Here is a 19,779-nt window from a genome sequence, read left to right on the forward strand (position 1 = left end):
ACTTCTCTAAGAAACTAAGCCCTGCGGAGAGGAACTGTGGCGTGGGAGATCACGAACTCCTCGCCATGAAACTAGCGTTCGAGGAGTGGAGGCACTGGCTGGAGGGAGCATGGCACCCCTTTTTGGTCATATAGACCACAAGAAACTGGAAAACCTCCAGACCGCCAAGAGGCTCAATTCCAGACAAGCCCGGTGGTCGCTCTTCACGAGGTTTGCATTCCCCGTGACCTACAGACCAGGTACGAAAAACGTGAGGACGGACACCGTCTCGCATCAACACCACACAGAAGCCCAATCCACCAGTCTAGAGCCGGTTCTATCACGCACCTGTTTCCTGGCCACGTTAAGATGGGACCTAGACCGGAAAATAACTGCAGCAAATCCACACCCGCACTGCCCACCTGAACGTCTCTTTGTGCCTCTCCGTCACCGGCGAGCCCTGATCGCTTGGGCAAACACCTCCGTGGGGACAGGACACCCAGAGGCAACCCATATCACCCAGCTCCTAAGCGCTCGCTATTGGTGGCCTGCCATGAGCCGAGAGGTTGTCAGGTATGTGCTCACAGCAAAACACCTCGCACAACGCCTGCAGATAAACTACTTCCGCTACCCACGCCTCCTCGACCCTGGTCCCACCTCACTATAGACTTTGTGACTGGCCTACCTGTTTCAGAAAGCAACACGGTAATCTTGGTGATTGTGGACCGGTTTTCTAAAATGGTGAAATTCCTGTCACTGAACGGTCTACCCACTGCCTGGGAGACGGCGGAACTGCTCTTAGTGTTGCTAATCTGCTCAGCAGGGAACCACTAGGTGGTACTGTTGTACCAAGAAACTAACAATGAGCCAGCGTTTCGTGTCAAACTCAAGCCCTGTATCACTAAAGCAGTTTAGTGACAACCATCCAAGGTAAAAATAATTCTTTAGGTTATTTGTATTGTGTCCTGAAGAAGGCATTAGCTGTAGGCATTATGTTACAGTCCAGATAGGACATGTTCATACAATAAAGATATTTTAATTTAAGGAGTGTTTTGGTTTGGAATTTTAATTGGGATTAAATGGGTTATAATAGCCCTACTCTATCCAGATTACATTTACATGGGGCTTCTTTTTTTTTTTTTTTTTTTTAACAGGTGCTCCTGTGTAATTCTATTCCTGTTTATAGGCTAATTGCAGATACAGGTATAAGTCATTACTTTCTGTCACTGTGAGTTCCTTAAATATATAATGCTAAAGTAGGCATTACATGTGGGCATTGTGTAACGGTCCAATTAGGACATGTTCAAACAATAAATAATTGTAATTGAATCTATAAATCTAAAATTTAAATATTCATTAGAAACAGCTGGTAGGGATGCATTTAGAATGTGTAACCCAACTGTTGTAATGCACAGTATGTTAGCATACAGTTGGTGTTTAAGTTTTGGTTATGTTTTGGTATTTAAGTGTATGGAAATGATAAAATAGCTAAATATCTTAGGTCAGTGCAGAATGTGTTATTTTCATTTGACCTTTTTATTGTGAATTTCACTCTTAGAAGCATCACTTGGATACACATTTGAGCAGGTCGGGGATCAGTGGGTTGATCATCAGCTGTGGCCCACAACAGGTGGAGCGAGAGGGATACCAGCAGCACTGGATGCAGTGATGGGCTCCTCCACCAGGGAAGATGAAGGTCAACATGGAGAGTCATCAGAACAGCAGATTGGTAGCAGTTAGGTTCTTCAAAAATAAAGCTAGCAAAGCGTGATATGACTCATTAGTCAATATCAGGCTATATCATCCCTCCCAAACCTTGAAGCATAGCAGACCAAGTTGAGGCCATAGCTGCAAAACCACCCAACTCACTCTCCTCAAAACAAGACAAAATAAATAAAACTCCTCCCTCTTTAAACATGACACCCCTCCCACTCAAGATCCAGGTCATTCCCGTCTGATCAAAGGGCAACACAAAAAAATGGAAACATGAAAAAAATAATTACATGACAAATCTATACTAGCAATACATAAACACTATGGTCATCAATCATATATATATGTTTGCACTTGATCTAATCTATCTAATGTAACGTCAGCTATCTTGGTCTAATATGTTCTCTTTTACAGGTGTTAGTGCGTCAACAAGGTCATCAAGGTAAGTAAACATTTAATGCATATAATATTTACTACCTGTTTTAATACAGCATAATCTGTTGAGGTAAAGTTTACCTGATAAAAGCTCTGGTGATGTGTATACTTTGTTTACACCATCACAGACCTACATTTGACTTGCTGCCATCAGAACTGAAAGGAAAAATACAAAATACAAAATGGAAACAATGTAGTGACCAAGGCAGAAGGATGAGAACCTTCAAACCAGGAGACAACATGATGGTCAGGAAGTGCAGTACAGGAGATAAATGGATCTCCATCAGCCTTTTTCATGTTAAATGGGAACATGGACATGGCTGTAGAAGTAGGTATTATTAAACTCATGCCAAAACAACTAAAACATTGCTTATCAGCCTTTCTTCAGTCCATTGGGATTCTCCTGCTAATCTACTTATTGCTGGTGTTCCAGATATTTTATGTGGCACAAGCTAGGGTTGTCCAAATTCTGCGTTGTCTCCCTAACAAGTACCCTATATAGTGTTTCATGTAGAATTGTCTGTGGGCATGTTATTATATATTCATATTTAACTTGGTTAATTTTAAAAACTTATACTTAACAATTGCATATTTACACTTACCTTACTCTTTTCCATAAATTTAAAAACTGAAACTCATAAAATCTTTCAGTAAGCCCCTAGAATAACCAGGGTCTTTCTTCATCCCTTTTAGGAGCAAAAAGCCCAAACCCTGAGTATCTTAAAATGATAAACAACCAGGACATTACTGTTCTTAGAAATGCAGATACTCACTGTCCCCCAGGCTACAGGTAAATCCCCCAACCTTCATTCAAACACACCAGTAGAACATCTGCCCGAGACACAGGGGAGTGATAATCTGGTACAAGGACCTCCTAAAATCGCACTTAAAAAGGTTTTTTTCCATGCAAATATGTTCATGATTGTGCTTTTGTATGTGTAGAACAGAATGTTTAATGCTTGTAAGATATTGTGCTAATTAAACAACTCTTTAAGGAGAGAGACCTTTTAGCAATGAGTCATAAAAGTATTTAAAATGTTTTGTTTAAACCGACAAACATTTTTTAATAAATGATGTAAAAATCGAGTAGGCAGTAATCAACCAATGGAACATAAGTACAAATGCAAACATGGATAATCCAGAAAATAGACAAGACCACAAACTGACCAGAGAGAACACTTAGTATGCAGATCAAGTATAACGGCAATGCCTCCTAACGATGAGAAACGAACAAGCGTTTAAGTATAACGTTAATAAGTAACAGGTGAGTGTGACTAGTACTCTAGCGATGTATATCGTAAGTGAATTCTCGGATAGGTGGGATCTGCTGGAAGGCTCTCCACATGACTGACTGAGGCATCCTGGGAAGTTGAGTATGGAGCGGCAGCGCCAGGAATCAGCATGACACACTCACTCTCTGTCTAAGTAAACATTTAACTATAGAAATGTTCTTGCTTGCTATTGTTCTGGAACAAATCGATTTGAAAACAATTAAAGTTTAGACAACAACAAACTTAACCATCAATTTCTGTTTTACTAGGTGAACTTTAAAGGATGTATCACCGTATTTTAAAAGGCCACAGTACATTTAATTAATATCAATAAAAGGGAGGTATTTACCATTATGGACCAGTATTAGAAAACCCAATTCTGCATGTACACACTGTCCTAGTTTTGGATACGTCTAACGTTCAAGTTCAAGTTCGGTTTATTCGTCACATACATAGTCATACACAGTATAACTCGCAGTGAAATGGTGGAGAGTGCTCTGTCCAAACTGAGGAAGAGAAACAGGGGTGCATAGAGAAAAATATATATATGCAGATAAATATATATATTCTATGTATGTACAAAATATATTAACAATGTATGTACAACATATGTATATTATGATTATATACACAATGTACAATGTATATGGTTGGGTATATATGTACACAATCTACAGAATGTACAGATCCATTTTGTATAATAACATATCTACAGTTGTTGTGTAACAAGGTAATTGAGTATAAATCTATATATACAGATGTACAGATATACAGTCATGTTACATGGTGGTGGTGGTCCCCAGTTTATTCAGTTTCCCTGATTCAGGGCCCGAATGGCCTGTGGGAAGAAGCTCCTCTTCAGCTTCTCTGTCTTGGTCTTCAGGGAGCGGAAGCGCCTCCCTGACCTCAACAGAGAGAAGAGTCTATTGTTGGGATGGGTGGGGTCCTTCACAATTTTCCTGGCCTTGGTCTGGCACCGCTTGTATTAGATGGTCTGCAGGTCAGGAAGTTCCGTGTGAGTGATGCGCTCTGCTGAACGCACTACCCTTTGGAGTGCTTGTCTGTCCTGCTTGGTGCTATTCCCAAACCAGACTGTGATGTTCCCCATGAGGATGCTCTCGATAGTGCAGGTGTAGAAGTTCCGCAGTACTTTGGAGGGCAGTCTGAAGTCTCTTAGGCATCTGAGGTGGTAAAGACGCTGATGAGCCTTCTTTGCCAGGGAGTTGGTATGGCGGGACCAGGACAGGTCCTGCGAGATGTGAACTCCAAGGTACCTGAAACTATCTACTCTCTCCACCGTGGTTCCACTGATCCTCACAGGTTGGTAGTGCCGCTCCTGCTTCTTGCTGCAATCCACGATCAGCTCCTTTGTCTTACTGAAGTTTAGGAGGAGATTATTTTCCTGGCACCAGTTTTCCAGGTGTTTAATCTCCTCCAGGTAGGCCCTCTCGTCGTTGTCCGAGATCAGACCCACGACAACGGTGTCGTCAGCAAACTTGACAATGATGTTACAGCTGGAAGTGGCTGTGCAGTCGTAGGTGTACAGTGAGTAGAGCAGGGGGCTTAGGACACAACCCTGAGGAGCTCCAGTGCTGAGGGTGAGGGTGGATGAGGCGCAGTTGCCCACCCGTACTGATTGTGGTCTGTCTGTTAGGAAGTTGGAGATCCAGTCGCACAGGGATGTATGCAGTCCTAGATCCCCCAACTTAGTAGTGAGTAAGGAGGGGATGATAGTGATAAATGCTGAACTGTAGTCGACAAATAGCATTTTAACATAATTTCCCCTCCCTTCGTCCAGGTGAGTCAGTGTAGTGTGGAGCAGATGTGCAATTGCATCGTCAGTGGAGCGGTTGTGGCGGTATGCAAACTGCAGTGGGTCCATGGAGGCTGGCAGTGAAGATGTGATGAAATCTCTGACTAGCTTTTCAAAGCACTTCATCACGACTGATGTGAGGGCGACAGGGCGGTAGTCATTGAGGTCGGAGGGTCGAGGTTTCTTCGGGACGGGGACGATGGTGGACCGCTTGAAGCTGGACGGGACGATACTGAGCGTCAGGGAGAGATTGAAGATGTTGGTGAATATTGGGGCTAGCTGATCTGCACAGGCTTTGAGGACCCTCCCGCAGATACCGTCTGGTCCCATCGCCTTCCTGGTATTCACCCTTTTAAACACTCTCCTCACGTCACTCTCCGTGATGATGAGAGGGCGCTGTTCTATGGTGGGCCCCGCGCATGTGCCATTGGCTGCGCCGATAGTACCATTAGCACTAGCGCTGTTAGCACTAGCGCCGTTAGCATTATCGCTGCTAGATGTAGCCTCGAAGGGAGCAAAGAATGTATTCAGCTCGTTCGCCAGAGACTCAGCCGCACTCTTCAGCCCAGAGGGTGGGCTCCTGCAGTCCGTGATCGTCCGTAGTCCCTGCCACAGGGATCTAGAGCCACTCTGCTGGAACTGTGTCTCTAGTTTCTTCCCTCACCGCCCTGCGCACTCCGTATGCTGCAGACTTGTACTCGTCCATGTTCCCGCTGATGATCCCCGCATTGTAGGCAGCAGTGCGAGAGTTCAGAGCCTCGCGGATGGTTCTGTCCACCCAGGGCTTCTGGTTGGATTTCCTCTCATTTGTTTAACTGGCTTATTCACAATGTTCTATAACCTATCTTTTTTTTTTTCACGTATGACAGGAATTAATTCAAATGTGAAACTTGTTTTACTTGACCCTGTGTATTTTTTTTAAGTATGCTAGACAAAACCAAAGTTAGATGTTTTACAAAAATGCCTGAATAAACAATCATGAAATAAATTGTCAATTTTAAGTACTAATCGCTTATTAATAATGATGATGTTTACTATTATTATTATTATTATTATTATTATTATTATTATTATTATTATTATCGTTTCATTTACTGAGCCAGTGTAATTTAAGGAGATGGGCCAGATGCGATCCGGGCAGTCATTCAAAACGGACACATTATTTAGTTTCCTGGGCCCACCACACCTCCCACTGCATATAGTAATTATGTTTATCTTGTTTATATATTTACTGTTATTATTGATTATGTTTTATTTAGTTTACCATTATTTATTTTGTTACTCATGACCATCAAAACCATTATCGTCATGTTCACCTGCACACTATTTACATTTTAACGTGCATATTAATTGACAGGATCTTGTCGTAACTCACACAATAAAGGTATATTTAACTGAAATGTATAAAATGAAGAAACGAGTGCACCATTTCAGGCAAAGTCTCAGGCAGCTCTTGCCATACACGAAGCATTGACGTGTCCTACTCTGATTGGCTCAGAGGAAGAGGAGGAGGAAACGCTTTTGCGGGTTGAAAATGCGCGGTACCGTTACAGAACTCCATGGAAGAAGAAAAGATCATTTCGCACATCTGTAGATCACACTTGGCCCGATTAATTCATATATCTGGATCTACCTCAACCTTCATCTGTGTTTCGTCTTACTAGCGACGGCGGCTTTTTAGATCACCAAGATCAGGTAAGATTCTCAAAACTCAGGAGTTTAACATGTCGCAGGTTTACCGCTGAAAGCGGAGGACATCGGAATAACAAATAAAGCGAATTAAAATAAAACTAAATGTGTAGGTTATTGTCCTGCACATAAAACCGATACATAAGCTACCAAACGTTTACCGTTATATCGGTCTTAACAGATGACCTCAACCTCGTGGTTTATCGCCATTTTTATAGTCAATGAATTCTGACGTTTGACGAATTCTGTCAACTCGAAGCATTTTCTCCACATTAAGCTTAACAAACTCAACACTGAGTGGAATTAACTCGACCCGACACGCACATAAAACATTACCACCAACAAAGTTTGTGCAGGAGCTGGTGCCGCTTCCTGCAAACTAGCAAACCTTTTAACGACGGACTGGTTTCAGAGCCCAACGATTACGGAGGTGGATGTGAACTTTGCTTCTTTCTTTGAGGGCATATTTTTAATGTCCAAAATACATTTTTCTGCGGTTTTCGTGCTTTTAGCTCTAAATGGCGGTAAGGCAGTTAAACAACTTCACGAGGTGACACTCAGACCCCGGAGACGTGAGTCTCTGCAGGCCGGCGGATGTGCTGACAGGAAGAGAGTGAAGAGAGTAGCAGCTTAGTGCTAAAGGTACTCGACTAGTAGGGGAGGTCGGGTACGGCTGTAACATGGAGAAAGTTGTAACACCAGCAATCCCACCAATATACGATAGGAGTCATATGATCATTTCAGTGTTTATCCAATTCCTCTCTGATTCCACATGTTGGTTATCAAGGCTGGAAACAAGCGCATTCATATTGCTTAGAGGAAAAAAAAAAGATTCTTGAGGTTTGAAAGTAATTTTTCGACCAAGACTATATTTTGTTTAGTGCTTGTACTAGTATACAAATAAAATCATCTGATTTATGTTAGATTATGTTGTAGGCAAAATGTAATTCATTTTCCCCCTGCTAATATCAAACCATTATACTAATATAGCTTGCTAAACAATAGTTAACAGGATTGGAGTGGGTTGTCACATCTTTAAAAAAAGTTACAATCATCCCCATGCATACAACTAGGAACAATTTCTTGATTTTAACCATTTTACAAAATGCCTAGGCAATGGAAAAGAGAGACAGAGGTGACAGGTGTGCCTGCCGGTGTTTAGGCCAACCTTAACTGCAAGAAATGATCATATGTGCATTGTTCTATCAGAGTTGAATGATTAAAAAAATTTTTTTTAAAGTATGCTAGACGAAACCAAAGTTTAGATATTTTACAAAAATGCCTGAATAAACAATCATGAAATAAATTGAGCATTTTAAGTACTAATCTCTTATTAATGGTGATAATGTTTAATTAATTGATGGAAAAAAAAAATATAATAGTAGCGTTTCATTTACTGAGCCAGTGTCATTTAAAGAGATGGTCAGATGTGGTCCAATATGCTGGACGTGTTGGTACAGACTCGACAGGCACAGTCGGCCCGATTAACTCATGCTGGATCTGGGCAGTCAATCAAAACGGACTCATTATTTAGTTTCCTGGGCCCACCACACCTCCCACTGTATATAGTGATTATGTTTATCTTGTTCATATATACTGTTATTATTGATTTTGTTTTATCTTGTTTACTATCATTTATTTTGTTACTCATGACTATCAAAGCCATTATCGTCATGTTCACCTGCATACTATGTACATGTTAACGTGCATATTAATTGACAGGCTCTTGTCATAACAGATACAATAAAGGCATATTTAACTGAAATGTATGAAATTAAGAAGTGTACCATTTCAGGCAAAGTCTCGGGCAGTTTCACTGTTGCACATTTTCATTTTCTCTATGTTCGCTTCCTTGTGTTGGTGATATTGCATGCTTGTGTTGTGTGAAAAGCTCGTGAAATAGCAAAAACGTTAACCATGGGGAAAGATGTTTTAGGTTTCCCATAGGAAAAAGAAGGCTGCCAACAGTAGTTGGAGAAGATATTAACGAGACTCAGGTGGCCTGATTTGCAGCAATGATACACAAGATCATCATTTCCTACGTTTGTTTGCTCTCTGCATTTTCACTGAGAGTTCATATATTTTCATAAAGAATAAGACTTTTTGTTGTTTTAGTAAAATGGCTGTTATTAAATGTGCAGGGGGTATTTCAAAGAGTGGGTTTAACAAACATTTAAGTTTACTGAGTTGAACTATCTGACCTGACATAGCAAACCTTTTAACAAGCTACATTTTCTGTGTTTTTGTGCTGTTGGTTCTAAATGGCGGTAAGGCAGGTAAACAACTTCACCAGGTGACGCTCGGACCCCGGAGACGTGAATCTGCAGACCGGAGTATTGGACATGTCGGAAGGTCAGTGGATGGTCCCCCCTCGACTTTATTAGATGGCATGCTACTTTTTTCTTGGTCAGGTGGTGCATATTTGCATCTTTTAATTACCTAATTTGTGAGAGAGTGAGATCAATACAATACTTAAAAACAATAACTGTAGAAAAAGATTCTGATAATGGGATTCTACATGGATGTGAATGATAGAGTGCAATCGTTTTTCCATCGGAACTTTAAATTAACATTATTTGTTATATACTTTAACAGTTAACACAGCAACACTAGAAAGAAACGACAATATGAGTAATTAAACAGCATTGATGGCAAAGAAAATGTAGTAAATGTTTAAGTATAACTCAATGTTTAGATTTTTTACTCGTAGCCTGTTAATTTATGTAGTGTATATTGGTAGTCTCGTAGTCAACTTATGCAGATGGTGAAAGTTTTGACATTTAGTGAGAAGCATTTTTATGCCAGTGGTGTTTCTTTAGGACTTTACCATCTCTGCCATGTTTTCTTCCTCCTGGTGATTATATGGTATGGCAGGGTGTCTGTACAAAACAAGCCACAATAAAGTGTCATGCCTTTTCAGGGCTGAACACTCAATGTTCACCCAGGCACTGGAACCTGGCCTGGCCTATGTTTCTGTCTTAGTCCTGTCTCTAGTCCTGCAGAGCGTGAGACTGTAGCAGGGTCAGGGTGTGGTGTCGTAAGAGACAGCAGGCAGGGGTCCTCTCTGTCTTTCAAAAGGAAGTCTGTTTTAATCAAATGGGAATGAACATGTGATTTATAAGACAATGACATGAAGTGACATTCCTTGTGCAAATTTGTTGGAGCCTATATATATAGTCATATATATATATATATATGACTGAACCCAGATTTGCTGCTTGCAAACATATTATTTTACTTATTTATTATTGACAGACTGTCTGACGTCCGATCACGCACACTGGAATAAATAAATATATATATATATATATATATATATATATATATATATATATATATATATATATATATATATATATAGACATGACCTTGGGCCCATTGGGCAAAAGGTCCCTACAAGGCCTACATATCGGCCAATAACCTGCTACGTTTGGTAGTAATGTGCAACATTATAGTTCAGTGGTTCTCTGTTATTACCAGAGCAGATCAACTCTGAAGTAAGTGGTCATAGGAAAATATTTTGCATGCTGTTGCAGTCCAGATGCTGGCTTGACAGAATTTGCTGACTTCTGTCCATGTAAGTAAGAAAACAAGGCCTGTGATTGTATGCAAAGTAGTTAATTGTGCACTGATGGCTGCTGGCAGATGAGACTCCAACTCAGCAGTCAAAGTTCTGTGTTGATCTGCTTTTCCTGACATTGGTCCTTTTAGAGATTTAAACACAAGGCTTGTGATTTATTTGTAAAGTAGTTAATATTACGCTGTAGAACCTTCCGATGTCCTGACTGAAACTTTGCAGGCAACATCAGACCATCAGTTCAAGTTGTGTGTTGATGTCTTCAACTTTCCCTCTCTTCTATCTTTAAGTAATTTGTGGCTGTGAGGCTTAATGAGGTTGCTTCTTACCTAAATGAAGGAGTCGGAGTTTCTCAAGAGGTTTCCATATGTCATCATAGGTGATCAGAAACCTTTAGACAGCGGTCTGTATTCTTTGAAGAAATGAGTCTAAAGACTGGTCAGGCAGTCCAAATTTTGACATGATTTGTAATGGCAAAGTTATTCAGCTCATAGATATGACTCACTTGGCATCAATTACTTATCTGTAGTGTGCATAAAATTAGTGATTTTAGATGTGTGTACTGTAGCACCCCATAAAGGTTCATTTGGACCAAACTTCTCAGACCTCATGAGAACCTCAATCTGTGCAAGGGTTTCAAAGTAGAAGATGATCACTTACATAATTTAAGAGTTCTAGAAATAAGTCATGTACAACAAGGCTGCAATGATTGATTGATTGGTTGTTTGGTTGACAGACATTATTAGAGTAACCAAATTTGAAAAGAAAGGATCAAATTTCTTGGTCTTGTCCAAAAAGTGCAATTTTTAATAACGAATGAATGTAAAAACCATGATTTTTTTTTCATAAGTGGAAAGATTTGTGCTTGATTTTCTGGAACTTTGCCACCTAGTGGCCAGATGTTTTGATATTTCACAGATTGGCATATAAAAAGGTTGGAAATATGCAAATGTTCTGAAGGACACATTTGCATATGATGGCTATATTGTTTTGAAATTTCAAAATGCTTTTGATAATTATTGAGATTTAGACTGTTGTGAATATTTTCACAAAGAATAAGTAATTCTAGCAATTATAAAATGGTTCTATGCGCTGCATGCTACAACCCTAATAAAACAAAATTACATTTATTTATTTTGCTTATTTAGAACCTGCAATGTTGGCTGTGGCTGAGTGTCACCCAGACAGTATCAGGAAATTATGATTATTCATTTTACAATTAAAGCCCTCTTAAGTGTCATATGATCCGTGTTCCCCTTAAATTAGTCTTATAATTGAAAGGCATTTTCCTGCTTCTGCAGACAAATTCGACTTCTGAATGACTGACAGCAGACCACCTCTGAATGTCACTCAGTATCAGGGCATTGTGATTTATTCATTTCAAAATTTAAAGCTCTCTTAAATGTCATTGTATGGGCTATGTTCCATCTTAAGTTCACCTAAATTCAGTCAGACTTTACTTTGCACAAGACATACAAAGGTTTTGTTTATGTGACTTGCAGATATATTTTTGTACACTTTACACAAGTATTGAATCGTTCGTTCCCGTGCAGATTTGGCACCTTCTATGCTTTTGAGCTGCTGGAATGGTTGCTGCAGTTCCAGTGTCAGGAGGTTCAGCGTCACTCTGGATAATGTACAATATATACACGTAGCACAAAACAACGTGGCGGCCAGCGTGTGTCGTGTTTTTGGAAGTGTAGGCTTGCTTGTTCAGCAGTGAGTTCTCCCAGGCTGCTTCTTTTAACGCTCTTTATTTAGTTCAGTGTAAAAATTGTAAATGTTTAAATCGAGTAGCTGGTTGTTTGAGTGTGTTTTATGTTCTGTGTTAGTGTAATTTGTGTTTAGAAATGCCCACCCTCATCATGCCTTGTTGGTTTCACTTGAATGCACTCATTACTCATACTGAATATAAGAAAATATTTGTGGTGTGCGGACTTCGTGAAGCAAGGTATTTATTTATTATTGCCCTGTTTGTGGTCCTGTACACTCTCATTACAATTGCGTATTCAGTGGATGCTAATTCAGCCCAGAAGTTCATATAAATACTTGCTAGAAATGTCTGAGATTCCCATGAGAATTCACAGTAACACTGTGTGGATTTTCTGAAAGTGGTTAGTTAACCTCTACTTCACTCCAGCACTCCCACCCTCCATCATACAAAACCATTTACTTATTTGAACCTGAATCCTTCTACCTGAACATATGCAAAGACATCTGTGTTCTCCACAGCCATGAAGAGCTTAGGTATCCTCCTATACTCCATGTTATCAGTCCTGATGATCTCCTGCAGTAAGTACAAGTTTTTAATAATGACACAGTGAACCATAAAAATAACTGACTTTGAAATTAAAAGTTGATATTAAAAATCAGTACTTTCATCAACTGACTGATGGCTAATATATTTGAGTCAAAGAAACAGCAGTGTTTACCTGTGGTATATGATAATTTGGTTGTATTTCAGTGATTATAGTTTTGTGTATACTGTATTTCTACTTTAAATATGCATTAACTGGTATCACAGCTGTATTATGGATTATTTTGTAATTTCCCTGTTATGACTAAACATACTTTGTTTTTGTTCCGGTCTTTTCTCCAGTTTCAGCAGTCAGTCCTGTAAAGGTGAATCTTCATGAAGCTGCTACTCTCCCCTGTAATAGGATGTGTTCTGGTCTGGTTACATGGACTGTGTTCCATAAACCAGGTGACATTCTGGCTCAGTGTAATCAGACATCATGCCAGTCAAAGGAGGGATTTCACATGTCCCATGATCAGTACCTGAAGGGAGATCTCTCCCTCACCATCACTGGTGTTGATTACACTAAGAGGGCCTGGTACACCTGTAAGTGTGATGGTGCAGAGATCTGTGATGTGAGCATTCAGATTGAGTGTAAGTGTTTTTTAGATTTTTTTCTAACCTGTTTATACATGAACTCAGTCCACTTGGACATTTATTTGTTGATATTTGTTGTTTTGCTTGCTGCTCTTCTACAGCTGTAAATGTGCACAAACTTGTCCATCCTGGAGAATCTCTCAGCATGGATGTGAATGTCTCAGAGCCAGTGGAGCTGAACAGGGCTGGTGACACCAAACCAAACCTTGGCAGGCTGTGTGAGATTAGGGGGCGTGAAATTCAGTGTGTCCCTGAGTATGAGAAGAGAGTGTCATTCAGTTCCAGTCTACAGCTGAAGGATCTGAAGGAGTCTGATAGTGGCGTTTACACCATACAGGACACCTGGAATCATGAAGTCATTGGTATATACACAGTAGTAGTTGGAGGTAAAATTTGATTTTACTGTGTAACTCTTCAGTTTTGTGTTTGAGGAATTGTTTTCTGAGAAATGGGTCGTAAACCTGAGGCATACCTCCCTTAGATAATGGGCAAGGCTTCAGTCTTCAGTGTTGTGCACACCGCAACATATTAACTGTATATACAAACAAACATGTTGGCTGAAAGCTCTTTTACTCATCACAGTAAATGAGAAGAGAGAAAGTCACACACAGCAACCTTCATGTTTCCTTCCTTTCCTGGTTATATACCTGTAGCCCCTCCCCTTAACACTGGGCTAAACCATTTCAACAAGCAGGTATAACACAGATTAACACTAAAAATGGATCCATATCTTTCCTGTCATTAATGTTCACCATATGGACTTTAATCATTAATGATACTAGGTCATGAGCTATAGGCAAGTTTACATACTTAACTAGCCAGCTGTGATTCATATTTTCTTTCTTTCCTGCAGGTTCTTTAAGCAGCCACCCCTGTCCCAGCTCTCCCTGGAATGGCCTGGACTCTACAAAGGAGCCGGATGGCTCACGCTGTCGTTCCCACCTGAAAACAGGTAAGAGATCACTCATCATTAGTCCACAGATATAAATGTCCTTGCTGGCTTCTAGCGGGTAACTACTCTCCTGGTGATGTCCTTCATGGCTTCTAGAGGGTTTCTACTGTCCTGATGTATTAGGTCAGCTGACTGAATCACATCAGGGAAATGCTATCAAATTCCTATTTTTCAAATATGTTCAGTTTCTTAGCCATATATTTTTCAAATGGAACCAGGTTACAGCTTGCATAAGGCACTGTGAGCATTATGGTCTCGCATTATGTCATCTAGACTGTACTCACATGGTTATAACAATTTTAGTTGCTTGGGTACTTGTGTTGTAGAACAGAGAATATCTTGTGTATAATGTAAAGTATAATGTGTATACATGTAAATACAATACAAATATGAAAAACAACCTACATGCAGCCTAAGTTCTTTCTATGTAATGTGTTTTTCTGCAGTTCTACGTCAAGGGCCACGGAATCCTGTTATAAGAGTGAAGCTTAATGAGAATCCAACTCTCCCCTGCTGTCAGACGTGTTCTGGTCTGGTCACATGGACTGTGTTCCATAAACCACATGACATTCTGGCTCAGTGTAATCAGACATCATGTCAGTCAAAGGAGGGATTTCACATGTCCCATGATCAGTACCTGAAGAGAGATCTCTCCCTCACCATCACTGATGTTGATTACACTAAGAGGGCCTGGTACACCTGCAATTGCAGTGGTAAAACATTGTGATTGGACTCTTCAGGTCCATGGTAAGTACTACTTTACTGTCAGGTCATGTTTATATTTAAGATGGGACAGTAGGTTAGAACAGTCTAAGACTTTAATAAAACTAGATGGAGTGTTAATTCTGGAGGGTGACTGTATTATTTCATAACACTTATACACTACAGAAAGGAATATCAGGATGTTCCTAAAATATGTTTCTCTACATCCAGAATTCAGTTCAAAAGTTCGTGTTCTTCCTGGAAAATCTCTTACCCTGGATGTGCCCGTCTCTGAGCCAGTGGAGGTGCTTTTTAATAAGACTGATCATGACTGTCCAGTCACTGTCAGACTGTGTGAGATTAGGGGGTGTGAAATTCAGTGTGTCCCTGAGTATGAGAAGAGAGTGTCATTCAGTTCCAGTCTGCAGTTGAAGGATCTGAAGGAGTCTGATAGTGGCGTTTACACCATACGGGACACCAAGAATGATGAAGTCATTGCTACATACACCATCAACACAGCCACTGTTGAGGGTAAGACTTGATTTCAGAGTTCTGTCACTAAATGCTGAAGTGTTTTCCGAGTCTTAAAACCTATTTGTTAGTGACAGTATCATATGATTTGATAGTGGAATATAAATAGGAAGATACTGTAATTAATTACAAACTCCTCACCCAGTTACATTATTCATCTTACACCTCTAAACCAAGTGTGTTAAGTGCAGCGTCCACACAGCCCTGTTGTTTGGACAGGTAATTTCTCCCAAAGCAGGAAAATGTGCAGGATTACAGTCAAATATCTGCTTCTTAAAAAGACCGAGCTTCACAGTACATGATTTCATGTGTGCATACATTTGAGTCACAAGCTTATCTTTCCTCTGCAGGCTTTTATTCAGTGTGTTCAGCTTGTCAGTGAGGTCAACTAAAAACGGCAGATCTGCTAACCATGCCGGGTCGCTCAATTCATCAACACAACTTCCTTTTTCTTTTAAAATTCAGTCAATTTCAGATCTCAGTGAAAAAAATCATGTCTGAGCCAGCGTACATCAATATGATAGATTACAGTGACATATTCTACATCAATTTCAGACAGGAATGTCCAAAATGTTTGTGATTGAATGCTCTTAGTTGTAATAGGTTGATGGCTACTGTGGTGAAAACCATTACATTATCCAGTTGGGTGCCTCTGGCGCTTCCTGATGTATAATGCTGTGCAGCTTCACAGCCTCACCACCACTCAGACTTGCCATGGAAGCCATTCCGTTTCATTCACCTGTCATGGCTGGAGCTCCATCACCTCCCATCTTTGTACCTGTGAGGCTCCTTAAATGGAGGAGCTCTTCTGAAATGCTCAAGTCACTATCAATCCATCACAAAAAATTAACAAAACAGACAAACAACTGTAAGACAGATGACAAACACACAGGGACAGCAGAACTGATAGGCAGGGAAACTCTCCCAAGAACAAGCAATGAGACAGACAATATTCTCCCTCACAGAACAGGCAAGAAAGACACCAGGAGATTCTTGTTGGGAACGTTTCTCTTGTAAATTACCAGCTAGCTTAGCACTGTGAAGTCTTGGTGTGTGTGTGACATGTCTGTTGTGAGGCAGTTATATATGTGTGAGGAGATCAGGCTAATGAGCACTGATTAATTCCCAACTCATGGCCTCCCTCTGGTGGTGGCCCACTATCATTACGAGCCACCTGTTACAACAGCACAAGTACATGACACTAATATGATGTAGCTCTACACTTGTATCATAATGACATTCTATGGACGTGAATGGAAATAGAGCCCAGAATGTGTTACGATTCATTTATTATTATTATTATTATTACTGTTTGCACTGTAGTTGTGATAATAATATTTAATCACTTATTGGATTTATAAATATACAGTGTATTTTTGGTAAATGTTAACGAACATTATGTCCTGTTGTAATTCCCCTTATATGGTATATATGTTAGGTTGTGGTCGTGCACACTCCTAATGGAACTGAATTAAAGTTTAATTATGTTAGTTAGCTACTATGCCTTCCCATCTTTCTCTAACTGTTCCTGGTAGCACCCCAAAGAAGAATTCTGTAGCCTTATACATCAACAAACTACCTACACTAGAGTGTTTTACCTGTATTCAACACCAAGGGCTTTTTGTGTAGTTCTCTTCTGGAATCAATTACTAACTCGGGTGTATTAATTACTATTCTGGAGTATTTGTAAACCCTCCTAATGTTTTGTGTTCTGTGTTTAGGTAGGCAGGTGGAATCTGACACAGACACTGTGGAGAAGGATCCAGAGAAGCCTGACAAGAGAGTACTTGCAGTGGTGCTGCCACTGGTCATACTGGTCTTACTGGTGTCTGCAGTGGTGTTCCGAAAAGAAATTACAGAATTGTTGGCCACGGGTGAACACGTAACCAAATGAACAAGTAGAGCAACTATAGATGAATGAGGTACACCAGCCAGTGGAGGAGCAGAGGACCAATCAGAATGTTCCGGAGAGAGAACCAGACACACAGGAGCCACTCTTGAATCCTGATTCATCAAATAATGAATCACTGCTCTTTGATTCTGTTCATGATTCACCAAATCCTGAGCTTCTTTCTCACCCTGTTCCTGACTCTTGTTCACATGTTCCAGCTCCTTCACTGGACTGAATCACAGAACTACTCTCTGCAGAGAACATGGTCTCTGCTGCTCTAATCTTGGGGTACTTTTGGGTGTTTTGGGGGCTCTTGGATACTTCTGGGTATTTTCACACTTGGTGCTTTTCAGCATTTCTACTGCTCTCAGTTGCTGAGTCATGATGTCTATAGTATATGTGAACACAACAATGAACTCAGACATCTATGCAGATCCCCAATTGAACTGAGGTTGGTCTCAGTACTGTTTGTTTTGTGTTCTCCTTGATTCAAGTGCTGTAAAAACAAAATGGCCTGGTTCGTTGTGCATGTCCAGTCAAAAACAAAGTGACGATCTACACAGGTAACATCAAACTGGAGGAGAATGTCTGCATATGTGATTGTGTGGTGTGAGGAAGAGACCTCAGCTCTTCTTCACATCTGGATGGTGCTAACCCTCTGGTCACAGTAGTGACCAAATTATGTTTTGATTTTGTGAAGCTCCCCTGTTTATGGAGCATGTATGTTCAAATGTGATATGAATGTTAAGACAAACATGAATGTCTGTCTACTCAGTGACTGTTGCTTCCTACAAAAAAAACTGTTTTGAGACTGGATAAGTTCCTTTTTAAGTGACTGTTTAACAATATTAAAAATGTCATTCAACCGTGTGCTGAACACTTTAAAAAGTTTTAATTATTTTTGTGTCTGGAGGACAGCAAGCAGTATTTTAGACTTGTCCTCTTGTCTTTTTTGATTTTGCTGTGCCAGTTTTACACTTCTTGTTCTTGCTAGGGTTTTTTATGGAGGGGTTGGAGGGGTGTTTGTGTATTTGTTATAATGGGTAAATTTGACTTTCCTGTATTTACTATGTGTCAGTTTGACACATAGCATAAAGCTAACTTGCTCCTAATGCCTGACATTTTTCCTGTTGATCTACACTCTGCTTTGAAACCAGAGATTAAAAGTATTTTAGATACCCAGCTTGTTGTAAACAGTATCATACTGGAGAAGGAGGGTTCTGCCTTTAATCAAGAAGACTGTGAACGCTCACCTCCTGCGAGGCACGTGGTTTGGCCAGCCATGTGGTGTAGGAGGACCTCGTTTGTGGCCACGCCTGCACACCTGTACCGTTTGTCTGTGTATTTAAACCCACGTCAGGGAATGCAGGGTCATTGGTCATTGTTGACGTAACGTGTGGATGTAGCGTGTTGATGTTTCATGGTACCGTTACATGTTTTCATTATTGTTAATTGTTTGTGTTTGTTTAATGTCAACCGTTTCATGTTCGTATTATCATTTGTAATGCTTGTGAGTGCCGTTATCGTTCCATGTTTATATGTCAATACATTTATTGATTTATGTCCCAATCGCTGGAGTCTGTGCGTCCTGCCCCTCACCCTACGGCACTCTGGACACCTCGTGTTACATTTTGGGGTATGCTTTAATAGAGAACACTGTGGTAAAGGCTTATGGGTCCATCATACATGTTTGTCTTTCTGCTCTTTTTATCTGTGCACTTTGTTTCTCAATGCAGCTGCATTTTTACTTGGATGAGTTGAAATTGGTTTTAAATTACCTTTTAAATGAACTTATTCATACATTTTCTGTTTTAAAACTATTAATTCCTTTAATGTCTTAATTGCTTCAAGGTTTCACTGTATTCTTTGCATAATTAAATTTTTTGCTTTACTTTTAATTTTGGCAAAAACCTTCCTGAGGGGATGGATCTCACGCAAGACTCGCCTTCCCACTGATCAAGTGGTATGTCCCGCTGCATGCAGTGGCAGTTCACCCTTGAGTGTTTATTGTGACTTCACAGCTCACACCACCCAACCTAACACATTATAAGAGAGGTTGGCTGGTGAGTGGTGTCCCCCTCACACTACTCATGTGTTAGGTTGGCTGGTGAGTGGTGTCCCCCTCACACCAAACACACAAGAGTGGTGTGAGGGGGACACCACTCAGACCACCCAACCTAGCACATTATAAGAGTAGTGTGAGGGGCACACCACTAACACCATCCAACCAAACACATGAGTAGTGTGAAGGGGACACGGCTCACCCCACTCAACCTAACACATTATTTAAGTAGAGTGAGCAGGAATTATTGTGTTTGAACACTTGAATACTG

The 19,779-nt window shown here is 40.4% G+C and overlaps 2 protein-coding genes across 4 annotated transcripts; both read left to right on the plus strand.

The window, feature by feature from the left end:
- Positions 1-412: 412 nt before the first annotated feature.
- LOC145655913 (uncharacterized) lies at positions 413-3,622 on the plus strand. The gene is made up of 6 exons (XM_081709393.1): positions 413-552; positions 1,134-1,182; positions 1,538-1,714; positions 2,107-2,134; positions 2,256-2,455; positions 2,821-3,622. The coding sequence occupies exons 3-6, from the start codon at positions 1,648-1,650 to the stop codon at positions 2,919-2,921; spliced, it is 396 nt and encodes a 131-aa protein (XP_081565519.1). The 5' UTR covers positions 413-552; positions 1,134-1,182; positions 1,538-1,647; the 3' UTR covers positions 2,922-3,622.
- Positions 3,623-6,753: 3,131 nt separating this feature from the next.
- On the plus strand, positions 6,754-19,256 carry LOC113588771 (uncharacterized). Of its 3 annotated transcripts, none has more exons than XR_014121797.1 (9): positions 6,754-6,906; positions 9,173-9,252; positions 12,710-12,769; positions 13,077-13,367; positions 13,472-13,756; positions 14,224-14,322; positions 14,769-15,069; positions 15,256-15,555; positions 17,277-19,256. XR_014121797.1 is itself a non-coding variant. In XM_081709482.1 (8 exons), the coding sequence occupies exons 2-7, from the start codon at positions 9,243-9,245 to the stop codon at positions 15,047-15,049; spliced, it is 1,026 nt and encodes a 341-aa protein (XP_081565608.1). In that variant the 5' UTR covers positions 6,754-6,906; positions 9,173-9,242; the 3' UTR covers positions 15,050-15,069; positions 17,277-19,256. The 3 variants fall into 3 exon arrangements, 1 of the variants encoding a protein (XP_081565608.1); XR_014121812.1 differs by having other exon boundaries at positions 9,177-9,252; XM_081709482.1 differs by lacking the exon at positions 15,256-15,555.
- The last annotated feature ends 523 nt before the right edge of the window (positions 19,257-19,779 follow it).

Source organism: Electrophorus electricus, chromosome 1, assembly GCF_041902795.1.
Source record: "Electrophorus electricus isolate QZ-2024a chromosome 1, ASM4190279v1, whole genome shotgun sequence".
Lineage (NCBI taxonomy): Eukaryota > Metazoa > Chordata > Actinopteri > Gymnotiformes > Gymnotidae > Electrophorus > Electrophorus electricus.